The 27,394-nt window shown below is 49.1% G+C and overlaps 3 protein-coding genes across 4 annotated transcripts in view; all 3 read right to left on the bottom strand.

The window, feature by feature from the left end:
- Window positions 1-5,163: 5,163 nt before the first annotated feature.
- Window positions 5,164-9,538, bottom strand: LOC107213484 (guanylin-like). The gene is made up of 3 exons (XM_015647967.1): window positions 9,339-9,538; window positions 7,389-7,578; window positions 5,164-6,551 (listed from the first exon to the last, which is right to left on the bottom strand). The coding sequence occupies exons 1-3, from the start codon at window positions 9,411-9,413 to the stop codon at window positions 6,487-6,489; spliced, it is 330 nt and encodes a 109-aa protein (XP_015503453.1). The 5' UTR covers window positions 9,414-9,538; the 3' UTR covers window positions 5,164-6,486.
- Window positions 9,539-13,268: 3,730 nt separating this feature from the next.
- CCDC81 (coiled-coil domain containing 81) lies at window positions 13,269-18,812 on the bottom strand. 2 transcript variants are annotated; one of them, XM_015648533.3, is made up of 11 exons: window positions 18,341-18,812; window positions 18,103-18,164; window positions 17,478-17,634; window positions 16,848-17,104; window positions 16,403-16,488; window positions 15,767-15,870; window positions 15,405-15,522; window positions 15,058-15,166; window positions 14,598-14,773; window positions 14,198-14,316; window positions 13,269-13,856 (listed from the first exon to the last, which is right to left on the bottom strand). In XM_015648533.3, exons 1-11 carry the CDS (start codon window positions 18,405-18,407, stop codon window positions 13,813-13,815), a joined length of 1,299 nt encoding a protein of 432 aa, XP_015504019.1. In that variant the 5' UTR covers window positions 18,408-18,812; the 3' UTR covers window positions 13,269-13,812. The 2 variants fall into 2 exon arrangements, with proteins under 2 accessions (XP_015504019.1, XP_015504017.1); XM_015648531.3 differs by lacking the exon at window positions 18,341-18,812 and having other exon boundaries at window positions 13,271-13,856; window positions 17,478-18,201.
- Window positions 18,813-18,903: 91 nt separating this feature from the next.
- Window positions 18,904-27,394, bottom strand: part of CCDC30 (coiled-coil domain containing 30) — a 32,068-nt gene continuing 23,577 nt past the window's right edge. The window contains exons 13-21 of the mRNA XM_015648523.3: window positions 27,100-27,309; window positions 26,378-26,535; window positions 25,778-25,925; window positions 25,186-25,307; window positions 23,606-23,747; window positions 22,051-22,187; window positions 21,653-21,764; window positions 20,818-20,885; window positions 18,904-20,239 (exon numbers count right to left, since the gene is read on the bottom strand). Coding sequence (XP_015504009.2) covers window positions 20,011-20,239; window positions 20,818-20,885; window positions 21,653-21,764; window positions 22,051-22,187; window positions 23,606-23,747; window positions 25,186-25,307; window positions 25,778-25,925; window positions 26,378-26,535; window positions 27,100-27,309 — 1,326 coding nt within the window. The 3' untranslated portion in view covers window positions 18,904-20,010. The remainder of the gene's footprint in view (window positions 20,240-20,817; window positions 20,886-21,652; window positions 21,765-22,050; window positions 22,188-23,605; window positions 23,748-25,185; window positions 25,308-25,777; window positions 25,926-26,377; window positions 26,536-27,099; window positions 27,310-27,394) is intronic.

Below are 27,394 nucleotides of genomic sequence, written 5' to 3' on the forward strand. Positions count from 1 at the left end.
TTGTGTGCTCACTCACCCACATCCGCTGACTTCATTCAAAGACATCACGAGAGCTCTGCTGAAGGCCCTGTAGGTCTGAGTCAACAAGAGATCAAAGATAAGGAGCAGCTTTAGAGCACAAAAAGCCAAATTATATCAGACAAGGGGAATTTAGCAAAATGATCAGGCACTGGGTTCAGAATAATCTTAAATATTTCTTTTTCGCCAACAAATACGCACCACGCTTGGTACAAGCTTCCAAAATAATAATAAAAAAATGTCTTCCAGAGCTATTAAAAGCCAATGTGGCTCATGAGCAAACTGAGACATGGATCCTTGGAAGTGCCACAAAATTGTCACCAGATGTGCCTTTCTGAAAGATCTGGAAATAAGAGACCTTGCCATGATTAACCTATTTCTCACAATTTCTGTCTTCACGCTTTTCCTCTCCTCAGATTAAAGAAGTTCATCTCCCCTCACCTGGGGAGCAGAGGGGAGATGATGGGCCGCAGACGCCTCACCACCTCGGTCACCCTGCATTGGATTTTCCAGATTTTTCACGGGTACGTCCCGGGAGAGAGGTTGGACATCTACCAGGAGGTATCAACAAGTCAAAGATGGCTGGAACAACTGACAATTCCCAGCTGTGGGGTACTTGCTATTTAAAGCAGACGAATGCTAACAGGGATATTTGGATTCACTGTGTCACTTCACCCACTGAAATAGCAAAGCAGAACATTTACTGATCTGTTCAAAAAGTGTCTCACCATTACAGGAATGAAAACATCAATAAAATACTTCAGTCGGCAATTCTGATTCCAGTGCCTGATGGTGCAATATCCCAGTCAGAGGAGAACATGGGATTTGTCTTACAGATTCCTGGGAAGAAAAAAAAAAACAAGTTAAACTCCTGGAAAGATCAAACAGTGTTTCTATCTCAACCCTGATATTTTTTATCAGAACATGTCTAATATTTAGTGCAAATTCTCCTTGGGCGTGCCATTGCTTTTATGACATTTTATTGCTTATAAACCAAATCACGTCATCACTGGTACTTTCCCTGACCCTTTAGTTAAAATGTTACCCCAAGGACAAGCACATCTTTGTGTGCTCAGTGTTTGCTGAGCACTCTGGGATCCTTGAATTTGTGTGGGGTGGGAGCAGAGGCCCACCCAGGGCTAAGACCAACCCCAACGACACTGCCTGAAATCATTCTGCATTTTTTCCAGGAAAAGTATTGAAATTTTCTCAAAAAAGAGCTTAATTTGAAATTAGTAAATGCTTCTGTTCTTCTTTTTCCTAGGTGGGGGCAAGTCAGAAATTCACTGGTATTAAACAAAAAGACAAAAAGGAGAGTGACTGAGCAGTGGAACTGGCTGCTCAGAGAGGCTGCGGATTCTCCATCCTCGGGGACATCCAAAAGTCATCTGGAAATGGTCCTGGGCATTCAGGTCCAAGGGAGGTAAGACTGGATAGCCCCCAGTGTCCCTTCCAACCTCAACTGCTTCAGGATTCTCTGAAGAAATGGGCTTCAGGCTTCATATTTTTGTACATTTGAAAGGATTGAAGTTTTTTTTGCTGTTGAAACAACTTGTTTTCCTGCTTGTCTCAAATGCTGTCTGGATTTAGCCCTTCATGGAAAATAAATAAATAGATATATAAATACAGAGGGGGAGGAGAAAAACAAGGGTTCTTAGTGGATCTTTGTGGGGCCCTGTATGAAACTGCCCACTCAAATATCTTCTGTAAGGCAAGAGCACAAGAGCACTTAAACTGGGGGAAAGGCGGGGGGGGAGGGGGCAGGAAATACTAAAGCTCAAGACTGAAGTTACCTGACTATTTTTAATTCTTCTAAATTGGTTTTATTTAACCTCTCATACTACATCTCACACCAGTTTGAGGTTCTGGCATTGATCCTAACAAGTCTCTTTAGGAGTTTTTTGTTATTTTTTTTACAAGCTTATTTATTTCCTCTCCTGGATGAGGATACTGGGACCAGTTCATAATGTTGTTCTCTACAATGTGTGGCATTACAGACTCCTCATCTAAATAGAACACTGGTGGTTTTAATATATTTTATTCAATACTTAATTTATTGATTTATATATAATATTAATATTAGTATCAGGCTCTTGTGTCACAAAGGTCCTCACAAACTCTTGCTCTAAAAATTATGCTTTTGTCCCTTGATAGCTGCAAATCAAAGAGAAGAGAAAAGGTAGTTGAAGTATGACTGTTCTTTCCTAAACAGGATCAATACGTTTATAGATGAAGTTCTGTTGTACCCTGACCTTGAAATGTGCTGTTTGATAACACAATAATCACCTATTTGGAGTTTCTTTATGTTGACCAGAAAATTTGAATGATCTCATACAAGATTTGCTTAACACTTGTTACTTTACCCAACTTTCCGTCCAAGAAATTATATGAAAATTGAGTTTTTGCACCAATCTACAAAATTCCCAGCTAATAGTGGATTTAAGATGAAAAATGAAAGAACAGCCATGAAATACACATTTTGATGCTGGGCTATAAAAATGGAAGAATCTTCCAAGTACCTGGGGCTTTGTACCTGGGACTCACAAATTCCCAGGCTGGTCTCAGTACTCTTGAATCTGTTTTCCCAGCCTGGTCTCTGTGCTTTCAAACAGGCAGCGACACAAGGTAATTCCCATTCCCAGCCTTTCCAACAAAGGTGGTTTATGAGCACCTCTGTGACTCCAGACAGAGACTGGGGCTCTGGGTAAGCAGAAAGTTTGCACAGATTCACAGACATCAGCCATAAACCCATGGTTATCCTTGAGCTACTCTACTGAGAGGCTGAGGGAGGAACAAAATAGACAAATATACTGCTGATGTCAGGGTTCCTGACAATGCCAGGGGAGGTTGGCTGATGCTCCAGTTTAGGTTCTCCCCTCTCCCCTGGCAAGGGATAGTCAGATGAGATAACAGAGCTAAGCCAGACGCTCTTTGCTCTAAGCTGTGGTAGCTGAAGGCTTTGTCTTATCTCTGAAATAACAACAGGAAAAAACAGCAGATATTTCCTTGAAATTCATCATGACTTTCCTTCCCTCACTCCCTTGTGTTCATGTGCATTGAAGGTGATGCTGGTGGTTGCAAGATTGGAGGAAGGGCGGCAGCTTCTCTGTGCAAGAAGGACTTTTCACACGTTCCTAAATAAATACAGCAAATAAATCCTAAAGCCAGGGGTTACTTCTTAAAGCGAATAAATCTTCTCCTTCAAAGCAGCAATACCCACTTGTTTAACACAGACACCCCTCCACAGCCTGGTACATACCAATGCTGGACTCACTGATCCCTTCCAGCTTGGGATATTCTGTAATTCTGTATCCCATTATTAACATTAGCAGTTCGTCACATCAGCCTGGTGCTCCTGCACAGGATGAAACCTGCAGGGTGTGGCTGGTGGTGGCCCTGGCCGGACTGGATTAATGGTTGCCCTCCATGATCCCAGAGGGCTTTTCCAGCCTTAACCATCCCCCGATTCTGTGATTCCCGCAGGCTGTGCAGGTGGCTGAGCTGATAACCAGCCTGATTTAATCCCCACTCTGCTCTGAGCCACAGTCTCAGGTACCAGAGAGAGCTGGCGAACGCTGCCCTCAATGTTTGGGCTCTGGAGAGGCTTTCTAAGCCTGCTTCTGTGAAATCAGATCTTCACTCCTGGCTCTTGGCTTCCTTTATTTGTCATCCGTTCTTCATTATCTTTATCCAACCCATTCTATGTTTGGTTTTTTTCCTGTGTGCCCCCCACCCCTTTTCCCCCAGGGACACAACCTTCTGCTGTCAAACCAACCCCCCCAAAATCACAAATCTCAGTCAGCGGGGACAAAATGAAGGTTTTGGCCCCCCTTTACCCCTCCTTTTTCCCTCTGCAGTGCTCTACGCACCAGGCTAAACAAACCTGTGGTGTCTCGGGATCCAAAGGGGTGGAAGATTTGTGGGAAGGTCTCTAGTCCATCCCTCCTGCCCCACCTGAGCACTGGCAGTGTTTCAACAGCATCTTGGTTCTAATCCTGTTACTAACAAGTCTCCCATGTACAATCCATAGCCTCCTTCTCTACAGAAGCTGATACAAGCTGCTGTGCTGGGACCTGAGGATTTGTCAGATTAGTTTTAAAGGAAAATATTAAGTCCCTTCTCTATTCAGAGAAATAACTTCAGGTTTAAAAAAAGCCCCTGCAGTGTTTGAGTCAGAAAATCCTACTTCCCAGAGATGCCAACTTCAAGGCAGCAGGAATAGCCTTGATGAGGGACTCTCTCTTTGGAATTTGCTCTGGATGCATTTTGTCCTGGGGTAGTCGACATACTGGATGTAAGGAATCCTCTTCTACACCCTCACAATTTTCCTGACAAATGAAGTAGGAATGTATGCACCTCAGGATCATTTTCTAACACCAATTCTGGATTTAGATTCTGAATTCCAGGGCTCAGGATACAGATTTGGAGCACTGAGAGTCTTGGTGGAACTTGGTTGTTGAGTTGAGGGCTCCATGTATAAAAATGGAGATAATAGTTCAACAGTTACAAATAGGAAGGAAAGGTTTAGAATCTCTGATATGGACTTGCATTACCATGACAGACCTGGGGGTACTCAGCCTGGAGGCTCAGGGGGAACCTTCTGCCTCTCCACAACTCCCTGACAGAAGGGCGTAGCCAGGGGGGCCAGGCTCTGCTTCCAGGGAACAGGGAGAAGATGAGACTGAAGGACCTCAAGTTGTGCCAGGGGAGGGTTAGGTTGGACATCAAGAGAAATTGCATCATGGAAAGGGTGGTCAGGAACTGGTGGCGGGGGGCACTGCCCAGGGCAGTGGTGGAGTCCCCTTCCCTGGAAGTGTCCAAGGAAGGACTGAGCATGACACTCAGTGCTCTGGGTTGGGTGCCAAGATGGGGATCAGGCACAGGTTGGATTCAATGATTCTGGAGGGCTTTTCCAACCCAAATAGTTCTGTGATTCTGTGACTACAAATTGGTTTAAGTTCAGGACACTGTTAAAATATATCTTTTATTCAGGGAAGCCACAGACATTAAAGGCCTTACAAGGGGAAAAAGCAAGGAGGCAAGAAGAGTATCCCAAAACAAAATCCACCCCAAAACCCAGCAATAACAAACAAAACAAAACAAGGAAAAAAGAAAAACCAACCCAAAACAACAACAACAACAAAATCCAAATTATTACGAGATTTTATTGCTTGCACAGCATATAAACACGGGCAGATAATTTCTTCACAATCTCACCACCAATAAATAAAACAACAGGCAATGCTTTTGTTTCAATGTGATTCTAGCACTGCACTTTGGAATTCCTTTCTCCCAAAGAGAGTTTAAAGAACCTTGATATCCAAGCAGGGAAGAAGTGTTCCTGTGCTGCTCTACATCTGTTCCCTAAATCAACAACAATCAGTACAAGGAACAGGCTGATTTCTGGCTGTCAGAGTGTTCCTAAACACCAGGAATTGAGCTTGAGTTACTTGTGGCATTTCTGCTACAAACTCAAAAGTGTCACCTGACGGCGACTGAAGAGACGGGACTCGCTTCCACGCAAGAAGTCAATTTATTGATTACAAGGGCTCACTATGTATACCTTTTCAGCTGTGGCTAAAAGTAGCACTAACCATAACATTTATGTTTCCTAGTAAAATTGCTTAATCATACCTTTCTATGGACCAACATAGGCATGTACAGAATTACATGGTTTCTCACAAACGAGGCGTACCGAGCATACTGTGTGTTATCTCTTGCTTCCCTCTTCCCAGAGTTCTGCTTTCTACTTCCAAGGCTTATGGCCTAGCAGAGTTACCGTGCCCACTTCTGTTATGAGTTTAGCAGTGCTCTCCCTTCTGCTCTCTGTTTTCCCACAGTCACCTGCAGACAGGTGGAAGGGAAAGGGATCTAACACACTGGGAAGGAAGGACTGGGAAAGGCTTTGCCCCCCCTTTACACCCCTTTTTCCCTCTGCAGTGCTCTACGCACCAGGCTAAACAAGCCTGCGGTGTCTCAGGATCCAAAGGGGTGGAAGATTTGTGGGAAGGTCTGGAGGGAAGGAGGGACTGGAAACACACAACCCAGTGATGTGTGTTGGGGGGGCCAAATTATAGGCACATATTAATGATTAGATACTACTTATTGGGCATTAAATATAAGCTATTAAAAAGGCTGCAGGGGATGCTGAGTTTCATTCAGCTTGTTCAAATCCAGGCAAAACAGTGGGAAATGAAACAGGACATTTCCATTCCAGTGTCACACAACTTCTGCAGCCCCTGCACCTCTCAGAGGAGTCACAGCCTCCTTGATGGCAGAACTGCTCTGGTAGTGGCACCTGATCCAGGTGCTGCAAGACTGCAGGGACGTCCCCACGAGCTGGCAGCTCCAGTTTGGCTGAGTGGGAGATGAAGCCCAGGAAAATTGATTGGTGACAGTACATGATCTTGCCACAGGAATGCACAAACTTCCCAGCTGGACATGTCTTGCGTGGGTTTTTCCACCTTCTCAGAAGCAGCCGGCGCAGGCAGCGTTGGCACAGATCTCACACAGGTCGTCCTCGGCAGCCAGGCCTGTCCGTGAGAAAGGAGGAATTCAGTCAGATGCCAGGAGGGCAGAGCCACCTGTCAAAGCATTTGGAGACTCCTTTGCATTCCTATTTTATAATTTGAAAGATCCTTGTAGGTAATACTGCTCTAAGTAAAATTCGCTCATGCTAAAATCTGGCTGAAGGAATGAAATCACACCTGAATTCCTTGGGAAGCAATGGGAACATGTGGAAGAGCACAACGTGACATTGAAACATTTCATCCTAAAGCGTCCCTTGTACTGGACAGTAAATAAATGCAATATAATAACTTTTTAAAGCAAACAGTTTTGCAGCAGCAGCACATGGCAGAAGGACTTTAAACAAGGAGGAATGTCTTAAGCTAGAGAAGGGTAGATTTAGATGAGACACTGGGAGGAAATTCCTCCCCGTGATGGTGGTGAGACCCTGGCATAGGTTGCCCAGAGAAGCTGCGGCTGCCCCTGGATCCCTAGAAGTGTCCAAGGATGGATGGGGCTTGGAGCACCCTGGGATAGTGGAAGGTGTCCCTGCCCATAGGGGGTGGAATGGGATGAGCTTTAACTAAACCATTCAGTGATTCCATTATTCTACTTGGATGAACTTTTCCATGATCACCACAGTGGAATGTGGCGAACTCAGCTCAGCACTGCAGGAATTTTCCATAGAGGGTTTGTGAAGCCAAACTTTTGCAGGAGAAAGGGCAGCACAAACGCAGCACAAACCCTCTGAGCTGCCCTAGAAGTGACACAGAAGTAATTCTGTGGCTTTGCCTCCTGCTATTGGAAAGTTTAAGGTTGAAAATTGTGGTAAAAATTAAAACTACAAAATATGAATAACATACTCAGCCTCCTAAAAACCATCGGTGCATCTTCCCTCTTGCACACAGGCCGGAATTCCTCAGGGAGGTGTTTCTCTTGGCACGGGGAATAGCTGGCCATGGGAACCCTCATGCGAGGGTTGATGTGCCTGCTCCCATTCATGAGCTCCTTCAGCTTCTTCACGGACTCCAGGGGGAATTTCAAGTCTCCATCCTGTGCAGAACCAGAAATAAAGAGGTGTATGGAAATCAGGCCTTTAGCAAATCCATTCCATTTCAACCAAGAGCTCTCCCAAAAAATGTAACAGAAGGAAAAGATAATGTTGAAAGAAAGCCCAGATAAAACCTGTGCTGAATGAAGGCAGTGGACAGAGGGAGAATTTGGGCCTGGCTCATCCCCATGAGACAGATCCATAAAATATGGGATAGAAAGATCCAGGCTGAGAATCATCAGCCCAGAGAAGAAATGATTGGGCAATATCACAGAATCCTGGAATGGGTTGGGTTGGAAGGGACCTTAAAGCTCTTCTCATTCCACCCCCTGACACGGGAAGGGACAACTTCCACTAGACCAGGTTGCTCCAAGCTCCATCCGACACTACCAGGGATATGTGGCAGAGATCTACAAAATCATGACTTAAATGGGGATAAATAGGAATTTATTTGGTTCACCCTTTCTCCTAGGCACAGCAGTGGAAGTGCCAAGTGTGACCTGTCAGGGTGTGACCACACAAAAGCAGCTCTTCTTTCACCCCACACATTGTTGAGGGCTTAAACTCTTCATCTCAGGATATTGTGGAAAGTTTCCACTAATTTAGAATGACAGAATCTCTTGAGTTGGAAGGGACCCACAGGAACCATTGACTCCAGATCCTGGCCCTGCACAGATGCCCAACAATCCCACCCTGTCTGCAACACACTCAGAGTTCACTGCAAGTACAGTGGGGAAAACACAGATTTAATGATTAATGAGAGAAGAAATCCAGCTCAAGCTCCAGAGATGCACTTCCTACTCTTTTATGCAACCTGGAAGCAGCCATTCTCATTTATTAACATTTTTTTATGGCTGCAAGTGGAAAACTAGGTTTGTTTTCACTGGGTAGGAAGCTGTTTGCTCCTCTGGAAACTGTAAATGTTGAGGAATCGTTTGAGAGAAAGGAATAGCTTAAACCTGCCACCTCTGGATATCTCTGCCATCCAAAGGACAGAAGAGAGTAGTCCAGGACACATAGATAAACCTGCTGTACACACACACACACAGAGTCAGTAATTGTTTAACAAGTATTATTTTCCCTGGCCCCCAGAGGAAGTTGTTTACATTGCAATCAGACTGAAATCTCCCACACTGTCCCTCAGGATGAGTGCAGAAAGGTCCAAAGCTTTCCCAAGGACAGACCAGGGCCCTGAAGTACCTTCTTAACCCCTTCCACCTTGCATGGAATATCAGCCATAGGTGCTGTGTACTTGGAAAATTTCACAGAGGGTGCTCTAATCTTCTCTGCCTATTAATATTTAATTGGATCCAACTAAGCTCCTCTTTGCCCTTTTTTTCCAGGCTCCATCTCATAAACTCACGGATCATTTCCACAAAGAACTTCCTGCCTAGAACCAGGTAACACAGGACAATTTTTCCTTTGTCACACCATGTTTCCATCACTCTCTAAAGGCCGCACCTTCACCGCACATGGCCTTAGGTCTAGGAGAAAATTCCGGGCATGAAACGCCTCAGTCCCTAAGAGCAGAGACATGGCTGGAGAAGGTAAATAAACAGCAGCAGCATTCAGTAATACCTGAAGTGTTTTACAGAAGAAAAACCCAGAGCACAGGGAGATGCAGGTGGAAATCAAGGCTGAGCAAAGCAAAAATTCAGGTTTATTAATTTAGTTCAAGATTCTTGTTGCAGCCAGAAGTTTCAAAAAATACCAGCACTTTGTTGAATTTGAAATACCAACAAATGAAAGATAAAAAACTCACCTGGACATAGACAGCCTGGGAGATGTGCACCAGGACAAGGACTGCCAGGACTGTCCAGGAAAGAAAGCTTTTCATAGTGCCTGCAAAGCCAAGTCTCTCCTGACCTGGGCAGATTTTATTTCCTCTGCTGTCGGGCTTTCTCTGCCTTTTTTGTGTTTCTCAGACTTTCCCTCTTCTCCTGAGCTTTCAGACTGCCCAGCAGTCAGAGCTTTATAAAGACTTCACACGGCATTAGGTTGGTAATCCATTAATCCAAACTTTTTATTGACATATCATAAAGCCTGAGGGGGACTCTCAGATATCTACTCAGTAGCACAGCTCATCAGTCACACCCAGGCAGATCCTGGGATTTACGAGTTGCTCCTACTTTGAGATGCTGTCCGTGACACAGGTGGGCAAAACATTCCAAGCTGCAATAAATAAATGGTGGATACTGAGCTCCAGCAGCACCTGAAAGTCCCCATAATTCTGGCCACTTTCTGCAGAGCTGGGAGTAAAAAAAGAAATTTGGAAGAAGATAGAAAAAAAAAATCGACCCAGCCAGTGGCCTGTTCTGCGAGTTCCAGGAACTAAGAGTGTAATAATCACAGAATCATGGAATTGTTAAAGTTGGAGAAGCCCTAAGATCATTGAGTCCAACCATCAACCGAAGACCTGGTGTTAGGTTGATCACCATTAACCTTGTCCCCATATGCCACACCCACACATTTTTTGAACATTTCCAGGGATGGTGACTCCACCACTGGCCTAGGCAGCCCCTTTCAGTGTCTGACCACTCTTTCCACAAAGAGATTTTCCCAATATCCAACCTAAAGCTTTCCTGGCACAACTTGAAGCCGTTTTCCCTGGTCCTGTCCCTTGTGACCCCACTCCTGTCAGGGATTTGGAGAGAGATTAGTACCAAGGCAGAGAGCCCCAGGCTGCCCAACTATAAAACGTCATCTCTGCTCTTTGCAGTCCCTAATTAAAATGTATGTGTTAAAAGGCACGGGGGGCGTCATTAAGGGCAAAGGCTGCTAGGAATCAAATCCATTTCTCCATGACTTCAATGCTTATATGGAAACTCAGGAAAGTCACATGGATGGAGAAGGACCAATGTGCCTCAGGCCAGTTCTCACATCAAGCTCAGGTCCTCAAATCTGTAAATAATTTCTGGAACTTTGTGGGTCTGGATTAACACAGACACCAGGAGAACAAAGTTCCTGATCCCAGCAGAGTAGGAGAGGGCAACAGTCACCAAACTGAGCACCTTCCTCAAATCTCAGCAGTGTTTTATACTCCAAAGGCTCCAATTTTTGCTGTAACCCAAATTATTGTTCTAGTTACAGTGAAAATCATCTTTCTGCTTGGAGCAAAATTCCAGAATCCAAAGCTGCCAAGTCCCCAGTCAGGGGCTTGGAGGGAAGGAATCGTACTTTTCTGATTCAGTATAATCCAAAAATTACTATAGAGTTGAAGCTGAGCTGACAATGCAGAGGTTGAGCTGAAAAGACTTTGCTTCTCTCCTCCCCCCAGCCTCATCCACAAAATTTGAACCCCCGGAAGGATCTTTATTCAAGCAAAACAAGCCTGTTTTCTCTCCTGTAACGACTTCTCTGCTTTCTGCCCTGGCCAGCAGCCAACAGCATTTGCAACCCCACAGCATCTCAGGCCTCTGTCCTTAATTACTTTAATGTGGGCCAAGGGTGGAACAGCAAAGGGCAGAGCAAAAATCTCTTCTGAGAACATTTCCCTTGGAAATTTTTATGAACGTTTTCTTCTCCAAAACCTGGTTTATCCTCAACCCATTAAGCCCTGAGTACAGCTTGGAGGAAACTAAACAACAGATTAAAGAGGCACTGGGGGAACCAGAGAATTGTTAAGATTGAACATAAACAACAAGATCATCGAGTCCAACCTTGGAGAGACCACAAAGAGATGGACAGGCAATTTTGGAGAGGTGTCACAAGAGCACAGAACCATTGGCTGCAACTCTGTGTCTCTTGGTTCAATGTCCAATGAGGCGTGGTGTACCTCAGGGCACTACCTTGGACCAGTGCTCTTTGATACCTTATCAAGGACACAGAGAGGTGGAGCACAACCTTAGCCTGTTGGCAGGTGACTGGAAGCCGAGCAGGATTAGTGATTCACCCAAAGGATGGGGCCATCCTGGAGGAACTGGCCACACTTGTGAGAATCTCATGAGGGCCTGCACATGAGTAAGGAAAACCCCCAGTCTCAATCCAGGCTGGGAATGAAGGGCTTGATAGCAAGACTTGGGGTAGAAGAAGGACAAGAGAGGGACAAGCTTACTTCTGGACTGATAATGAAGTTGCCACAACCCACGTTTCAGGGCCTCGTATTTGGCTGCCTTGATCTTCCTGAGGGTCCCATGGGCCTACTTCTGGAACTTTTCCAGGTCCCCCTGAATTACATCTTGTCTCCCAGGTGTGTCACCTGCGCTGCTCAGCTCAGGGTCATCTGCCAGCATGCTGAGGGTGCCCTCGACCCCACTGTCTGTGTCATTGATGGGACATTAAAAAGCACTCGTCCCAGTATGGACTCCCAGGGACACCCCTTTGTCTCTGAGCTCCATCTGAGCCCTTCACCGCTACCCTGTTTGTGGCCATCCAACCAACTCCTAATTACCCAGGCAATCCATCCATGAAATTTGAACTATTACAATTTTAGAGGATGGGTGTTGTGGCTATGCCGTGCCTCTTTGCCCCTCAATGTCACGGTGCAGGTCCATTCAGGGCCACTACCCCACGCCACATTCACGTCCCAATTCCACTTCTCTCTGGGGTTGTGAAGGTCTGCAACTGCTTCACCAAGCTCAGGAGGGACTAGGAATTATTATGTTGGAGGTACAGGGAGGAGGGTGGAGACCTTCTTCTCACCAGGTCTGCTCCTGGAGGTTCTGTGGTCTCTGAGACACCTGTGTCCTGCAGACCACCCAGCCCCACCAGCCCAAGACCTGGGAGAAACCAGGGCCAGAGGAACCACCCATGTCCCCACCTGCCCCAGGGCTGGAAGGTGGGTCCGGTTGTCCCAGTCCCAGGCTCGTTCCCTGCTGTGCAGAGCCAGTTCGCACACTGAAGTGAGAGACCTCTATAGCTTCATTCAGGTTGTGCACAGCAGGACCTGGTTTGTTCCCACGGGTGTTGGCTCCCCGTTCAGCGAAGTTTTGCATTATTTATACATTTTAGCGAACAAAGGCCTCAATATTCATTGGCTGCATGCTACAGAGTTCTCTAATTAATATTCTATCTTCTATTGGTTAAATGATTGTCTCTTCTCACACTAATTAGTCCACAGGCTCAGTCTTGTCCGTCTTTGGAGTTGGTGCGATTCTGGAGTCAGTGGCTGTGAGCCATTTGTCATGATACCCTCCTGCCAAAATCACCTTTTATTGAGTGAACACCTTGGACTGATGAGCTGGCCCTGTTTGTCCCTCCTTAGGCCCAACCTCAACAGCCCTGAGGGCTGTGCAGCCCTCAGAGGGACCCGAACAGGTTGGTGAGATGGGCAGGGAAGAACCTTCTAAAGTTCAACAAGGGAAATGCAGGAACTGCATCAGTGGAGGAACAACCCCAGGCACCAGCACAGGCTGAGGGTGACCTGCTGGAGCAGCTCTGCAGAGAAGGAACTGGGGGTCCACGAGACAGTGAGCCGTCCCTGAGCCAGCAGAGTGTCCTGGGGGGACAAGGAGGCTAATGGGTTCCAGAAGGTATCAGGAAGAGCATTGCCAGCAGGTCAGGGAGTGCTCCTGCCACTCTGGTCAGCCCTGGGAGGCACATATGGAGTGCTATGTCCAGTTCTGGACTCCTCAGGAGAGGAGGGACACGGAGCTCCTGGAGTGGGGCTGGTGGAGGCTGCAGAGATGAGGAAGGGCCTGGAGCATCTCTCTGCCAATCGAAGGCTGAGGGAGCTGGGGCTGTTCAGCCTCGAGAGGAGACACAGCTGAGAGGGGCCCTCATCCCTGTCTGTCCCTATCTGCAAGGAGGCCTCAGAGCAGGGACCAAGCTCTGCTCCAGGAGGCCCAGCAATAGGACAAGGGGAATAGGCAGGAACTGATGCCCAGAAAGTTACGGCTTTCTGAACAGGAGACAGAACTTTGCTGTGCAGTGAATTGAGCCCGGAACAGGTGGTTCAGAGAGGGGGTGGAGTCTCCCTCACCAGGGATATTTCAGACCCATCCAGATACAATCCTGTACCATGTGCTCTGGGATGGCCCTGCTAGAGTGGGAAGAAGGTAGGACCAGATGAGTCACTTGGGGTCCCTTCCAACCTCACCATTCCTGGCATTCTGTGGCTGGAGTCGTCCATGTCTACCAGTCCCATATCACCAAACACTGTTGCCCTGACCGGGGGCTCAATCCCTCTTGTGGAGCAGCAATTCGTGCACCAAAGTGACAGATTTCTAGGTCTTTATTCCTTTTTCCATGGTGCTGTGTGGCTGCCCTCATGTCCATGGAGTTCTGCTTTTCTCTCTTCATTGACCTCCAGCTGCTTCACCAAGCTCAGGTAGATCAGGAGCTGTTCAGGATTCGGGAGTTACAAGGAGGAGGGCGGAGACCTTCTGCTCACCAGGTCTGCTCCTGGAGGTTCTGTAGTCTCCCAGACACCCCTGCCCTGCAGACCCAGCCCCACCAGCCTAAGACTTGAGAGAGGCCAGACCAGACAGCAGAGGAGCCCACTCATGTCCCTACCTGCCCCGTCCTGCCTGAGGCTGTCACCTGGCACTGGAAGGCATGTCTGGTTCAGGGACAGCTCCAGGACCCCCCACGCCCACCCAACAGCACAGACAGGGGCTGCAGCCAGTCAGGGGAGGAATGTGATGCCACAGGAAAATGCATCCAGTGCTAGGAAATACTTACCGAGGGAATTGTCATCGGACCATTCCCGTAACTTGTTGATCTGCAAGGCCTTCATGCACTGTTCCCGGGCAACTTTGTACGGCTGCCGATTTAGGAGGACCTGTTTTGCTCGTGGAGTCCTGCAAGGCAAGGACGGATTCCCCTCTCACTCCCTGGCTGGAGTCCTGCCTGGCCCAGCTCCTGTTGCTCTTGTCTCCACATTCCCTTTGGCCCCACCACTGCCTTCAGCATGGGCACATGGGACACCAGAATCAGGGGCTACTCCAGGGCATGCCCATGTCAGGGGATGTCCAAGGTACCGTATCCAGCCCAGGCCTCAGAGCTCCACTTCCATGATCCCAAAGGGGTCCCTCCCACCTGCTCAGCCCCCCGGCCCTGACAGGTGCTGCCACACTCTTACCTTGGCTGTGGTCGTCCTCCACAAGGGGATGGTGTCTTCCCCTGCTTTCTCTCTGGGGACAAAGCAGCAGTCACTCCTGCCACAGCAGCCGCTCTCTCCTTCCTGAGCCTTTCAAATCCTCCAGGACAGAAGGCAGCAGCCCTCCCCAGACGCTTCTGCTCTGCCAGGGGTGGAAACTGTTATATGAAGCATAGGGAAGGCAGCTCAGACATTTTGGCAACAGTAAGGGTCCCATCTTGCAGCCCATGATCCAAGGGACAGTTTGAATCCCTCCTCTCTTCCCCAGAGATCTTGGCAGTGTCCCTCTGCTTCATGATGAAGTCTGGACACCATAGAGGTGATGAAGTCGTTCCCAGGACTGAATGGAACCCAAAAGACATCCCGGAACGGACACATTCAAAGGGAATCTTCCAACAGCCTCCCTGCAGTGATGCAGGACTTGATCCTACATCCATATCACCTGGACATGTTTTTGCTGCCTGGTGGGAGCTGCCAGCCCAGCTTTGGGTGCTTCCATCCCCTTGGTGTCTCTGCCCTTCTTCACAGAGTTCTCAACTGGAGGCAGCAAACTGCAGAAACACCACACAAGTGTTTTGTCTGAGAACAGTGAGAGCATCTTCTCCAATGTGTTTTCCAGGCCTCTTCAAAACACTGCTGTCCACTTCCATGCCACAGGAAGGGCCGACGCCTTGGGCATGTGCCCAGATCTGCTCTCCGTAAGTACAGGCAACATGGCCAAAGGTGACAGCTCCTCACACCTGTCCAGGAGTACAGAATTGCCTAAAGGCAGCTCTTCCAGACTCTCACCTCCCTCTCTGCACTCCACCATCACTCTTTTTCTTTTCTCTTCCCATTGCTTTCACATCATAAATCTGACTTGGAGAAAGACACGGACGAAGAAAGAGGCGTTGGCTGGGAAGGTTCCCTGATGAAAAAAAAGAGGAAGCTACTCTCAACTGCATCTCCAGAACATTTTGGACATGAGGGATCTCCCAGACTTCCTGTCCCAACCTAGTCCCCTTCCCTGAGGGTTGTGCTGCTCCATAGTCCCATCTCACTGCCTCCTTGGGTCCCCATTCAGAAGAAGAGGGACTTGATGGGACACTTTTCTGGCAGGAGACAGAATTCCCTTTGGCATGAAAGATGTCAGTTCCTAGAAGGAAACATACCCGGAGTTGTTTGGCGCTTGGTGCGGGTTTTGCTTGTGGTTCCAGGGCCTTGTAGGGAAGCACTTATAGGATGTGGCTGGGACTTCCCATCTGCCTGCACAAAGCTGCAAAGAAGGTGGTGACACCAGTTTGAATAAGGGCAGCAGAGTCCATGGCAGCCTCTAGGAAGAACCTGTTCCCAGGCATCCAGTTTTCCAAAGGAAACATTAACACTGGAGCATGGACACAAGAGTCTCCTGGCTCCTCTCAGCCAGGTCTGGGATCCCACTTGCCAGAGATGCTTTCCAGGGAAAACAAAGCTGTGGTGACTGAGAACATCCCAGGCTCTGGGGCCTGTTTGTTCTCAGTCCTTCTCAAAGGGAAAAAGGAGAAGCTGGTGAAGCTGTCTGCCCCATGGCCCCCAGCTGTGTCTCCGGGGTCATTCCCACAGAGGTGGGAAGGTAAAGCAAGCCCTCTTCCCAGGGAATCCACCTGAAGACATTCCCCAAAGGAGCCAGAATGTCCATGGACTTTGCACAAATTCAATTCCACTTCCAAAACTAAACCCATCCAAGGATTCCTCCCACACAGGAGAAGCCAGGACCAAAAGCTGTTGCTGGTTATCACCCTGTCATGTACAGAAACAATTGCACTCACTGTGGCAGCACAAAAACACCTCCAGGAGGGATCTGGGAAATGTCCTTTTCCATGTGGCCTATGAATAATGGCTTCAGATTTGGTGACTGCAACAGGGACAGAGACATGGCAGGACCCACAGGGAATTTACCTGCTGTTCACAACACATGAAACCCCTCTTCTACTCCCAGCCCCAGCTGCCCCTCCTCAAGCCCCAGCCCCAGCTCTCTCTCCACCACCCTGTGCCACTACATCGTCCCAAATCCATGAGCATCTCCACCTATATCTCGGCACTATAGGACAACAAGGCCACGCCAGCAGCCTCTCCACAGGAGCCAAAGCCCAGGGCTAATTCCCTCCTGGGAACAGGAGGGCAGGCTCAGTTACCAGAATCATGGAAAGCTTCCCAAGGCCACGGCTGCGTCCCCAAGAGTTTGAGGGCACGTGAAATACATGCCAGATTCACCTGGAGCAAACCTTCTGCCAGGCACTGTGACTGAGCCACCTCCCGGATCAAGTCTTCAAAGAACCTCATGACCACGTGGTTTCCCCGGCAGACCAGGATGCCAATGTCCTTGAACACAAAGTCGAAGTTCTGGCCACTGGACAAGGCCCACTCACAGATCTTTAGCGTGGCCTTGATGCACGTCACGATGGTGGCCTTGGGTTTGTGCAGGCGCAAGGCCACCTCAGCACAGATTAACTCGTCTGCTTTGGAGAGCCCTGTTGAAAAAACATGCAACACAAAGTCACTCACTACGCCCTTGGGGGCCCACTAACCCCCTCCCACCACAGTGACTCTTCACCCAGCAGCAAATGTCATGCTTTTGTGCCATGAGCTCTTGTCCCTGCACTGCCAGCTCGACCACTGTGTTCCAGCTTCGCAGAACCTCTCAGGTGGCTGTGGGAGCCAGCAGGAATCTTCCCAAAGCGGTGGGGATCATCAGCCTCTTCAGTGGCAGGAGAGTCTCAGAAATACCTCCAAGAGCTCTCCAGCACCAGCCAGCACACTGTGGACACCCAGAGAGCCCTGGAGGGGTTGCTGGAGGGACCCATCCCTGTCCAGGGGGAGCTCAGGGCTGAGGGCTCATCTTACCAGGCACGGGGCTTTTCCCATGGAGGAGCTTCTTCCCCACCAGAAAGGGCTTGCTCAGATTGAACTCTGGACTGTCGGCCATGAAACCTTCCCCTTCTCCATGCCAGATAGGCCTTTTCATAATGTGGATGGTACCCAGGCCCATCAGTCCAACTCTCTGGAAGCAAAAGCAGGCAATCAGAGGGCAAACAGAAGGGAAGGCTAAGGGTGATCTGTGGCCTTTCCACCCCTGCAGCTTCAAGGCCTGAGATGGAGCCCCCAAGGAAAGCTTTGGAGAAGTGCCAGATCCTGCAGATCCTGGAGAGGAGGGAGTGAGGAACCATCTGGAGTGAAAGATATATGGGAGAAACTCCCAGAGCCTGGGAAGGCCCAAGGAGTGCAGGAGCACTGCCTGGGCCTCCCTCCTTTCCATCCATCCTGGGGAAGACTCTAAAGAGGAAATCCGATGTTCTTCTACTCAAGCAGTGCTTGACTTCTTGCCTGCACTCACAATGGGTCTCTGGCTAAAATGCAGAATCTGCCTGGGATGTTTCTGCCCTCTAGGTTAGGTGAGGGCCAGGCAGGATGGGGAAGGATCAGGAAACCCCCATGGTCTGAGGGAAGACCATGAGGAAACCAGCCCCACCTTCTTCAGCACCAGGTCTTGGCGATAGCACTCAGACACACAGTCCCAAACTTTAATGATTTCTGTCAGAAGAAGAGAAAGGGCCATGCTGAAGTTACAAAGTTTATCAACCCCTCCTCACCTTCCTAATGTCAGATCCCCTTCTCCAAAGGGACCCTTTCCCTGGGCAAAGCCACCAACACATTCCCACCCCTAGGGGCAGGAGGATGCCAGGACCTTGGGGATCTCAAGGCTTTACCATCCTTCTGGAAGTACACAAGATCCGGAGACAGTGCGAGGAGGAAGCCAGGGAAAAGCTCTGTCATGGCTGCAGCTCCTTGTGCCTGATTTCTTCCTCTCCTGGCCTGGTGGGATGGTGGGGCACCACAGCTGGGCTGGTCTCTGGCTCTCAGGGAAGTGGGTGTTGTGGTTCCATGGAGGCAGAACGTCCCATTGTGACCTCACATGTGTCACCAAGGGGCTGCAGAGCCCCACACCGACATCCCCCTGGCCCCAGGCTTCACTCTACAGGGGAAGGAGGCTGCACTCGTCATTTCAAGGGGCTGCCCCCACCCAGCCACTGCCCATTCTGATGGGTCTACCACAGCTGCTGCTGAAGCACACAGGAAAATTGGATGGAAATTGATTTAGAATTATTTACATGGATACTGGGAACTGCTGTGTTACAAGTTAGAAATCTGGTGGAAAACAAACCCGGTGTCCCAGCCGGTCCTGAGGGATCAGAGGGCCTGGGGACAGCAGGGCTGAAGTCCTGATAGGCAGGTGTGGTAACATCCAGTAGGATCACATCACAAACACAAATTCACCAACAGTGCAGTTTATTGGAGCAGCAGGTTACAGACTCTTGTTAGACTAAAAGTGATAAATGCACTGGACCCATAAAAGCTGCACAAGACGAACGCTCCCAGGAATTCTCTGATGCAGCTGGAGGCACAAATCTTTGCTAAGGGGTCTCCATGCTTCGGGGAGGAGGGAGGAGCATCCAATTTATCTGGAAATGAGTGACATCAAGAGTTGTAACGAGAGAGATGACAAAGGCTCTGGATCTTGGCAAGGGCAGGACACAATGTGACACCTGAGCAGCCCTCCCTCTTCCACCTGCCAGATTCCAAGGGAAGGGATTATCTGGCCTCTGCCTGGTAACCCACCACTCCCTCAGCAGGTGATCACACCCAGGTACTCCCATCACCACATATCCAATGGAAATCCCTTATCTCAGACTGTGGGCCTCGTTCCTACACAGGCACAGAGCTGCAGCACAGGAGACCTCCACGGCACTGGTGTTTGCAGGATCAGGAGATGACTGGCTTCAGTCATCAGTAAATTTCTGTCCTGACCAGAATCCAAGTTAGCCAAAACCTTTAGAAATTGTTTGCAAAACTCCAGCAACAATGGTGTTGCTCCACTCAGGCTCTGACTCAGGTTGGGACTGTTCCAAGTCTGTCAGGGAATGACTAGTTATCCTCTCCCCAGTGCTCAGATATCCCATTCACCTCTGCACAAAGCAAAGGGAATGCTGAGAGCATGGAGAAAGGGGAATGACAGTGTGTGGGCATGGACTGTGGGCACAGGGTAAAAGGGGAACTTCTCCAACTTTTATCTATGAAATTTAGAGATTTGGACTGGACAGACAATTAGGGTTGAAGGAAGACGCTCTTCACCCCACCCCTTTATCACTGTACTGAGTTTATCTACAAATTCCAGCCTCCAGTGGATCTGGGATCACACACACATTTACAGGCGAGCAAGTAAAACAAAAAATAAAAATCTCTGGAATCGTTTAGTTGGAATATATCCCAGAAATTGTGGGGTCAGTCCATTTGGCAATTCTATTTGCAAGCTCATGGTCCCACGGCCCCAGGAGCCCAAATCCTGCAGTTCAGGTAAGGCTGCACCAACATTCCCAGCTCAGAAGTTCTCGGAGCCAAGGCTCCGACTCTCGTCCTGCAGCGGTGAGGTCATGGGGACCGTGGTATCGCCAGGAGAGGCCACATTCAGGTACCCGATATCCGAAGGCTGCGAGGGGGACAGGCAGAAGGAAGAATCCTGGCTCTCGGCCTCTCCTTCATGTTCAGGCTTCATGTTCTGCGGGGACTTCAGGGCACCAAGGGGCTCTGGGAGATCTCGGGGTGGGAAGCTGGAAACAGATTTCCATTTTCTGTCATTCTGTGGAGTCTGGGTGACCCTTACCCAACACCTCTGAGCAGCACAGGACGATGTTGATGCTTTTCTCTTGGATCAAGGCTCCTCATCCATCCAAGGAAGGGACACCCTCAGCCAGCCCAGAACCTGCACAGACCATCCTTCACCCCAACAGCGCCTGCAGCTATGACCAAACCCCCTGAGCTGCATCTCCAGAGCTGCCTTCCCCTCATCTGGCTTGGCACGGATTGGAATGGAGGAACACATCCCAGAGTGATGTGGGACACAGCTCTGGCCGTACTAGGACTCCAAGTCTCACTGCCTCTTGTATAAAGACTCCTCCAAAGCCACTGAGCACCAAGATTCCTAAATCCCATCGTGTTCCCGAAAATATTCCAAAAAGTTGACTTCTCCATCCCATCAGCTGACTGATTTTAATACCATTTTAATGCCATTTTCCCTAAAATTTGACCAAAAACTAACAAAAAAGGCCTCTGGGAAGTGAAAGCACAAGGTGGAGCAGCCAAAATGCTCAAGTGGCTCCTCCCTGACTCCCCCTCCCCACCACGGTACCTGGCACAAGGAGGTGGCAACACCTTACTCTGTGGCTGGCATTCAGAGCCAGGAACAATCTTCGAATCCTGGAAGGAGGAACAGAGACTTTGAAAGGAGGAGGTACAGGTCAGACCCTGAATTCCAACAATTCCTGGTCTTCCAAGCGCTCCCCCAGCTTCACTGAGAGTCCTCTCCACCAACTGCAGCACCACAGAGGTGATAATCAGGGATTTAGTTGTCCTTTGGGTGTAAATTTATGCTACAAGTCCAAACCAAGCCCCACCAAGGCCAGGTGGGCCCCCAAAAGCCCTTTCCCCCTCAACAGCTCATTTCCAACCTACCTGGGTTCTTTCCAAATTACAACTCCCAATGAACTCCTAAATCCACCTGGTTGATTTGAAAACTCTTTGATTTCCTGGATTTTCTCAATTTTTCCTGCCAAAGTTCTTCATTAACATGGTCAGTACTTTCACTCAACTCAGGAATTATTGCTCAGCTTGGCCTGAGGGAGGAATATTCCCCCCTGGCAGGGGGAATATTCCCAATCTCACACGAAGGGTTGGTTCTCCTTTCCTAGAGCAAACTTTATAAATGAAGCCTTTGAACAGCTCTAAATGTGCCAAGTGAGATTCCCGTTCCTGTGGAAGGGGATCCCATGGGCAGCAGCTCAGAGATGAGCAGGGGCTGAGTGTATGGAACCTTCAGCTTCTCACAAAGCCTCTCCTCCCCACAGCCGTTGCCACCTACCATATGGGAGGCCTTTCCATCCCAAAGGATGGATCCACCTCTTCCTCAGACCCTCAGGCATCACGTTCTATGATTCCTGCTGATCCCAGCCCTCCCAGAGTCTCACCTCTGTTTTGGGGGTGGGGCTGCTCCTGGCAAGGCACTGGGATGTGGCCACATGGCTGGAGAGTTGGAGCTTGTCCTGAAGCCGGGCATTCGTCTCCTCCAGGATCTTTCCTCTGGGCATGGCACAAAGCACAAGTTATTTTCCTTCCAGCCATGCTCCATTTTCAAACAGGAATTTTCTTTTCCAACCTCAGAGCTGTTGCTCTCCACAGCCTCCGGCTCAATGGAGAGGTCTTGGATGGGAAAATAGAGTGATTACAATGCTAATTACAGCCATAAAAGCTACTGCATCAATGGCTTGGGGCGAAGTCCAGACTTTCCTCTGGAGTTCTTAAGAGAAAGAGGCACAAAACCAGGAAAAGGGAGAATCCCAGTGGATGGACATCAGCAGGGGCCTACCTGCTCTGCAGGGAAGGAATCCCAGACCAGAGGCTCCAAGGGGAGGACTCCTGGTCTGATATTTTTTGGAGGAGCCGTCGCCTCTCCTGGAGTAATTTCTCATTCTCAGCAGTGATCTGGGAAATCAGCACCTTTCCCTTAGGGTGGTGGAGAAAGAAAGAACAACCACCAGTTACTCTTGATTCTTTTCTGTCCTCTGCAAACCTCAGGGCTTTTCCAAGGGACTACCATCGAGGGTGCCAGCTCCTAAAACCTTGGACTCACTACCCCTGCAAGTGCTCAAGAATCGCGTGGATGTGGCACTAAGGGACACGGTTTAGTGGTGGTGGGTGGATGGTTGAACTTGATGAAGATCCTCACCTTAAAGGTCTTCAACCTCAACGGCTCTGCAATTTCATACCCTGTCAATGTAAAATAACCCAGGAAGAGTCTCTGGGGTCACTTTCCAGCAGGAATTGCTGAGGCAAAGGAACATGTCAGTGTCTGACTGGGATTTGAGGATGTGGCTTCCCTCCAGGGCAATCCTGAGCCAGGAATTTCTTTTTGGCTTTTTGTTGCTACAGGTTGGTGCCCCTGGTCCCTTCCTGCAAGGAGTGATTTTGGACAAGGACCTGGAGTGACAGGACAAGGGGGAATGGCTTCCCACTGCCAGGGGGCAGCGTTAGATGGGATACTGGGAAGAATTGTTCCCTGTTACAGTGGTGAGTCCCTGGCTGTGGCTGCCCAATCCCTGGCAGTGTGCAAGGCCAGGTTGGATGGGGCTTGGAGCAACCTGGGATAGTGGAAGATGTCCCTGCCCATGGTAGGTGGTGGGACAAGATGAGCTTTAATGTCCCTTTCAATTCACACCATTCCCCGAATCCACGATTATTTTCACAGAATCACTAGGTTGGAAGAGACCTTCAAGGTCATTGAGTCTAACCCATGCCCTAAAACCTCATAAAACCATAGCACCAAGTGGCACATCCAGTGTTTTTTTAAACACATCAGGGATGGTGACCCCGCCACCTCCCTGGGCAGACAATTCCAGTACTTTACCACTCTTTCAATAAAAAACTTTTTCCTTATAACCAACCTGCATTTCCATTGGTGCAGCTTAAGACTGTGTCCTCTCCTTCTGTCAGTTGCTGCCTGGAGAAAGAGATCAACCTCGACCTAACTACAACCACCTTGCAGGGAATTGTAGAGAGTTATAAGGTCATTTCTGAGTCTCCTTTTCTCCAGGCTAAACAACCCCAGCTCCCTCAGAAGTTCCTCACAGAGCTCGTGTTCCAAGCCTTTCACCAGCCTTGCTGCCCTCCTTTGGACGTGTTTGAGAGTCTCAACGTCCTTCCTAAACTGAGGGGCCCAGAACTGGACATAGCATTTGAGATGCAGCCTCCCCAGTGCCAAGTAGAGGGGAAGAATGACCTCCCTGCTCCTGCCAGCCACACTATTCTTGATACTGGCTAAGATGCTGTTGGTCTTCTTGGCCACCAGGGCATACTTTTGGAAGCAGCGATGCTCCTGCAGCTTCCTTCCCCTTGCAGGAGAAGCCCTGTATGCGTCCTCTCACCTTTTCCACTTGGAGCTTCAACTCACTGAGCTCATTTTCCAGCTGTTTGATCCTGCTGTCCCTCTGTTTCACCTCGTGGATGAAGGTCTCCTTGGCCCTGCGGATCTTGTCCTTGTGCCGGAGCTGCATCTCATTGTATTTCCTGGGAAAGCAGGAAACCATCAAGCCCTGAAAGGCACTTTTGCTCAGGGTCACCATCCAGGCAAGAATGTTCTGGGTTTATTCAGGCTCCTCAAAGTTCAAACTCAGACTCTCAGCCATCCCCCAGCTCCTCCATCCTGCCCAGAATGAGCACATGGACTGTCTGGATGCTTTCACTGATCAGTTTGGGGGTGTTTTTGTTGGAAACTTTAATTTTTAAGTGTTAATTAAATGGAAATTGATAACAGAAAAGGACCAAAAGCATTTCCAAAAGTGACTCCCAGCTTTACGAATCCTTGCGCTTGTCCCTCCCAGCTCTTCCTAACAAACAGGATTATAAGTGCGCCAAACCCGGAAGTTCCAAGGCAAGGATAAGTTGGTTTTGTTGGTGGGGATGTGGTTAAGGGAATGACTATTGAATGGGAAGAAAATTTTGGAAAACCTTCTAAGATCATCAAGTCCAACCATTCCTTCAACCATTCCAAGGCCACTCACTAACCATGTCCCCAAATGCCAGATCCAAACATTGGTTGGAAAATTAAGAATTCTGAACAGCAGTGGACAGGCCAAGAGGAGCAAAAAGAGCCACTTCAGTGTGAGCTTGAGTTAGGACACTGGGGACACATATTTTTCCCTCCTGACACCTCTGATTTTTACTCTTCCTCTCTTGCCAATTTGGGCACACTTCTTGTCTATTTTTATCCATTTGGGATAGAAGGGAAAATAATAACAAAAAAGAAAAGAAATATCTACCATATAAGGGGTATTTGCCAAAGTTTGCTCAAAATTCATGATAAGAAAAAGCTACTCTGCTTCAAATTAACCAAAAGGGCTCTGGAGAGAAAAGAACAGCTTCATGGAGAGTCTTTGCTGACACCAGACCTCAACCAACAGCCAGACCATCCTCCTGTGCTGCCGCAGGAAGAGCAGGAAGGCTGGGAGAGCTGGGGGTGCTCACCTGGAGAAGGCTCTAGGGAGACCTCAGAGCCCCTTCCAGGGCTTAAAGGGGCTCCAGGAGAGCTGGAGAGGAACTTTGGACAAGAATCTGGAGTGCCAGGACAAGGGAGAATGGCTTCCCACTGCCAGAGAGCAGGGTCAGATGGGATACTGGGAAGAAATCCTTCCCTGTGAGGGTGGGCAGGCCCTGGCACAGGGTGCCCCAGAGAAGCTGTGGCTGCCCCATCCCTGGCAGTGCCCAAGACCAGGTTGGATGGGGCTTGGAGCAACCTGGGATAGTGGAAGGTGTCCCTGCCCCATGGCAGGGGTTGGAACAGAATCGGCTTTTATGTTCCTTCCCACTCAAACCTCTCTGGAATTGCCTGACAGCAGACATGGTGGGGGAGAGGAGCTCACTGCACACAGGACTAGTGGACTTAGTGCTAAAAGCCTGAACATTGGATAGGAAAGTCCACACCACACAGCAGGTTTCTGGACATTACCTGACATAGAGATCCTTCTGGTTCAGGAGTCGGACACCTTCCTCATACAGGGCTTTGTTCTCCTCCTTCAGCAGTGCCAGCTGCTCTGAGAGCTTCTGGTTCTCCTTCTGGCACTGCACATGCTGGAAAAGGGCTATTTTTAACCTCTGTGTGTGTGGCCCCAGATGGAGGGGCCCCTCTGCCTCGTCTCCAAAGCTTCTCTCTCATCAATCCCAGTGGTTCCCACTACAGCCAATATCCAGTCAGCCAGCCCCAGACCACTCCCTCCTACCCCTAACAAGCAGTGGGATTTTTTTGCAGAGAGAGGCAATGAACCCTCCCAGACAAAGGACTCTGCCAAAATTTCCAAGCCAAAACTCCAATCTCTGCAAGACAAAGGGAAGGAAGAAACTACCAAGCCTTCCCGTGCCCTCAGAGCTACATCCCAAGAAACCAACTGGCAACGGGACACTGCTTTTCCTCCAGATCCTGTTGAAATCAGTGAGATCTGCAAGGGCTCAGCCCCTGATCAGATGTTCCTGATTGCAGCAGCTCCCAAGGAGCACATTCCAGTTCATGATGTATGATGAGGAACCCCCTCACCATCACTCACCTCACCAGCATCCAGCTTCTTCTCATCCTCCAGGACGTGCAGGGTCTTGGCCTGGAGCTCCACATGCATCTTGGCGAGTGACGCCTCTGTCTCCCTGGAATGCCAAAGCTGCTGCCGCAGTTCATCCACCTGCTGTTCCAGGAGCCTCCTGGAAACACGATGAGGTGACAGTGAGAGCTGGAGGGGGATGTGCCACCTGCCCACAAGGTGTCTGTCTGTCAGCCAAAACACCCCCTGCTCTCCTCTTGCCCTGGCTGACATGGAGGGGCCAGAGGAATCAGCACATCCCAGTTGTCCCCATGTCCCAGTGATACAGAAAGGGAGGATGATATCCTGGGATCATTTCCAGTATATCATCCTCCAGGGAAGGAGGCTGTTGGCATCACTGTACTGACATGAGAGGCCACGGCCCTTCCAAGACAGATGAAGCCTCCAATAATCTTTTAAATCTCAGGAAGGGGGAATCCCTGGAGATCCAGGGATAAGGCAGGTCCAAAGGGAAGACGGGAGGTCAAAGCAGTGGTTTGGGTCTCCCTGAACCCTCCCAGGGCAGCCAGGAGCTGATGGAGGGCTGGCAAAGCCCCCACACAGCACAGAGACCTTTTCAGCTGCTCCTTGTGAAGCTCCTGCTGTACTCGAGCTTCATTTTCCCGAGCTTCCTTCAGATCCTCCTCCAGAAGCTTCTTATCAGAAACACGGGCCTCTGCCAACAGCAGCTGGTGCTGGGAATCCTTCAGCTTTTGCTGGAGTTTTGAGACCTTAGATTAAAGTGGACATAGATTAAACTTTCTGGATATACAGGCCAGTCCCTGAATGAGATCCCTCCGATTCCCTGGTGTCTGATGCATGGGAAGGGAAGATTTCCTTGTTTTGACTCTAAGTCCATTAAAAGCAAAACCTTTGGAACGGCTACCGGATTTTGGACCAAACAGTATGTCATGAATTCCCACAAATCTCTTTTTGACCCAAATTGATCCTGAAAACTTTAAAAGAGAATCTGATTATTTCTGCAGAAGCCTGGCAGAACTGGTGCCATGGAAAACACAAGGTTTTGAAATTTTCCAACCAGTAAACAGTAGGAAATCTCCTAAGCAAGAACAAGACAGGGTTCCCTGTGCCTGCCAGCCCCCCTATCAGTATTTCAGAGATACTGGGTTATCAGACATGGCTTCTATTGCCTTGATTATGGTCCTGATAATTACAGGCTTTTTCCTACAGTATCAAGCCGAGGGATCGCAGAAAGGAATTTGGGGAAGCAAACCTGCTTGTTTTCTGCACAAGAGCTGCACAGAATTATCAAACATACCCCAGCTTATACTCACCTTCTTCTGTGCTTCTCCTGTTCTGGATTTCTCCTGGGCCAGCCTCTCCTGGAGGCTGCTCTGGAGCTTATCAGCCTGGGAGCACTTGGAGAGCTCCAGTTCCAGCTCCTTGACCTTCTGCTGGCTCCTCTCCCACTGTGCTGAGAGGGAGGAATATGTTTCTGTGGTGTTTGAGAGTTTGGCCCGGGCCTGCTTCAGCTCAGCTTTGACCTGAGATCCCAGAAAAGGAATCAGATTTATACTTCAGCATAAGTCAGCTGGAATGGCTTGGCTAGGGAAGGGGAACAGGATTCCA

The sequence above is a fragment of the Parus major genome, chromosome 21, assembly GCF_001522545.3.
Source record: "Parus major isolate Abel chromosome 21, Parus_major1.1, whole genome shotgun sequence".
In the NCBI taxonomy this organism is placed as follows: Eukaryota; Metazoa; Chordata; class Aves; order Passeriformes; family Paridae; genus Parus; species Parus major.

Excerpts from the sequence above, each read along its gene's own strand:
- LOC107213484 (XM_015647967.1), bottom strand. The coding sequence starts at position 9,413 with ATGAAAAGCTTTCTTTCCTGGACAGTCCTGGCAGTCCTTGTCCTGGTG. Across the intron at positions 7,579-9,338 it reads CCCAGGCTGTCTATGTCCAG|GATGGAGACTTGAAATTCCC; the intron begins GTGAGTTTTTTA and ends GGTTCTGCACAG. Across the intron at positions 6,552-7,388 it reads GATGGTTTTTAGGAGGCTGA|GCCTGGCTGCCGAGGACGAC; the intron begins GTATGTTATTCA and ends TCTCACGGACAG.
- CCDC81 (XM_015648531.3), bottom strand. The coding sequence starts at position 17,889 with ATGGAAAGGAGGGAGGCCCAGGCAGTGCTCCTGCACTCCTTGGGCCTT. Across the intron at positions 15,871-16,402 it reads GGTGTTTTTGTGCTGCCACA|CTTTGTGCAGGCAGATGGGA; the intron begins GTGAGTGCAATT and ends CCTTCTTTGCAG. Across the intron at positions 14,774-15,057 it reads GGCAGCAAAAACATGTCCAG|TTTCCACCCCTGGCAGAGCA; the intron begins GTGATATGGATG and ends TTCATATAACAG.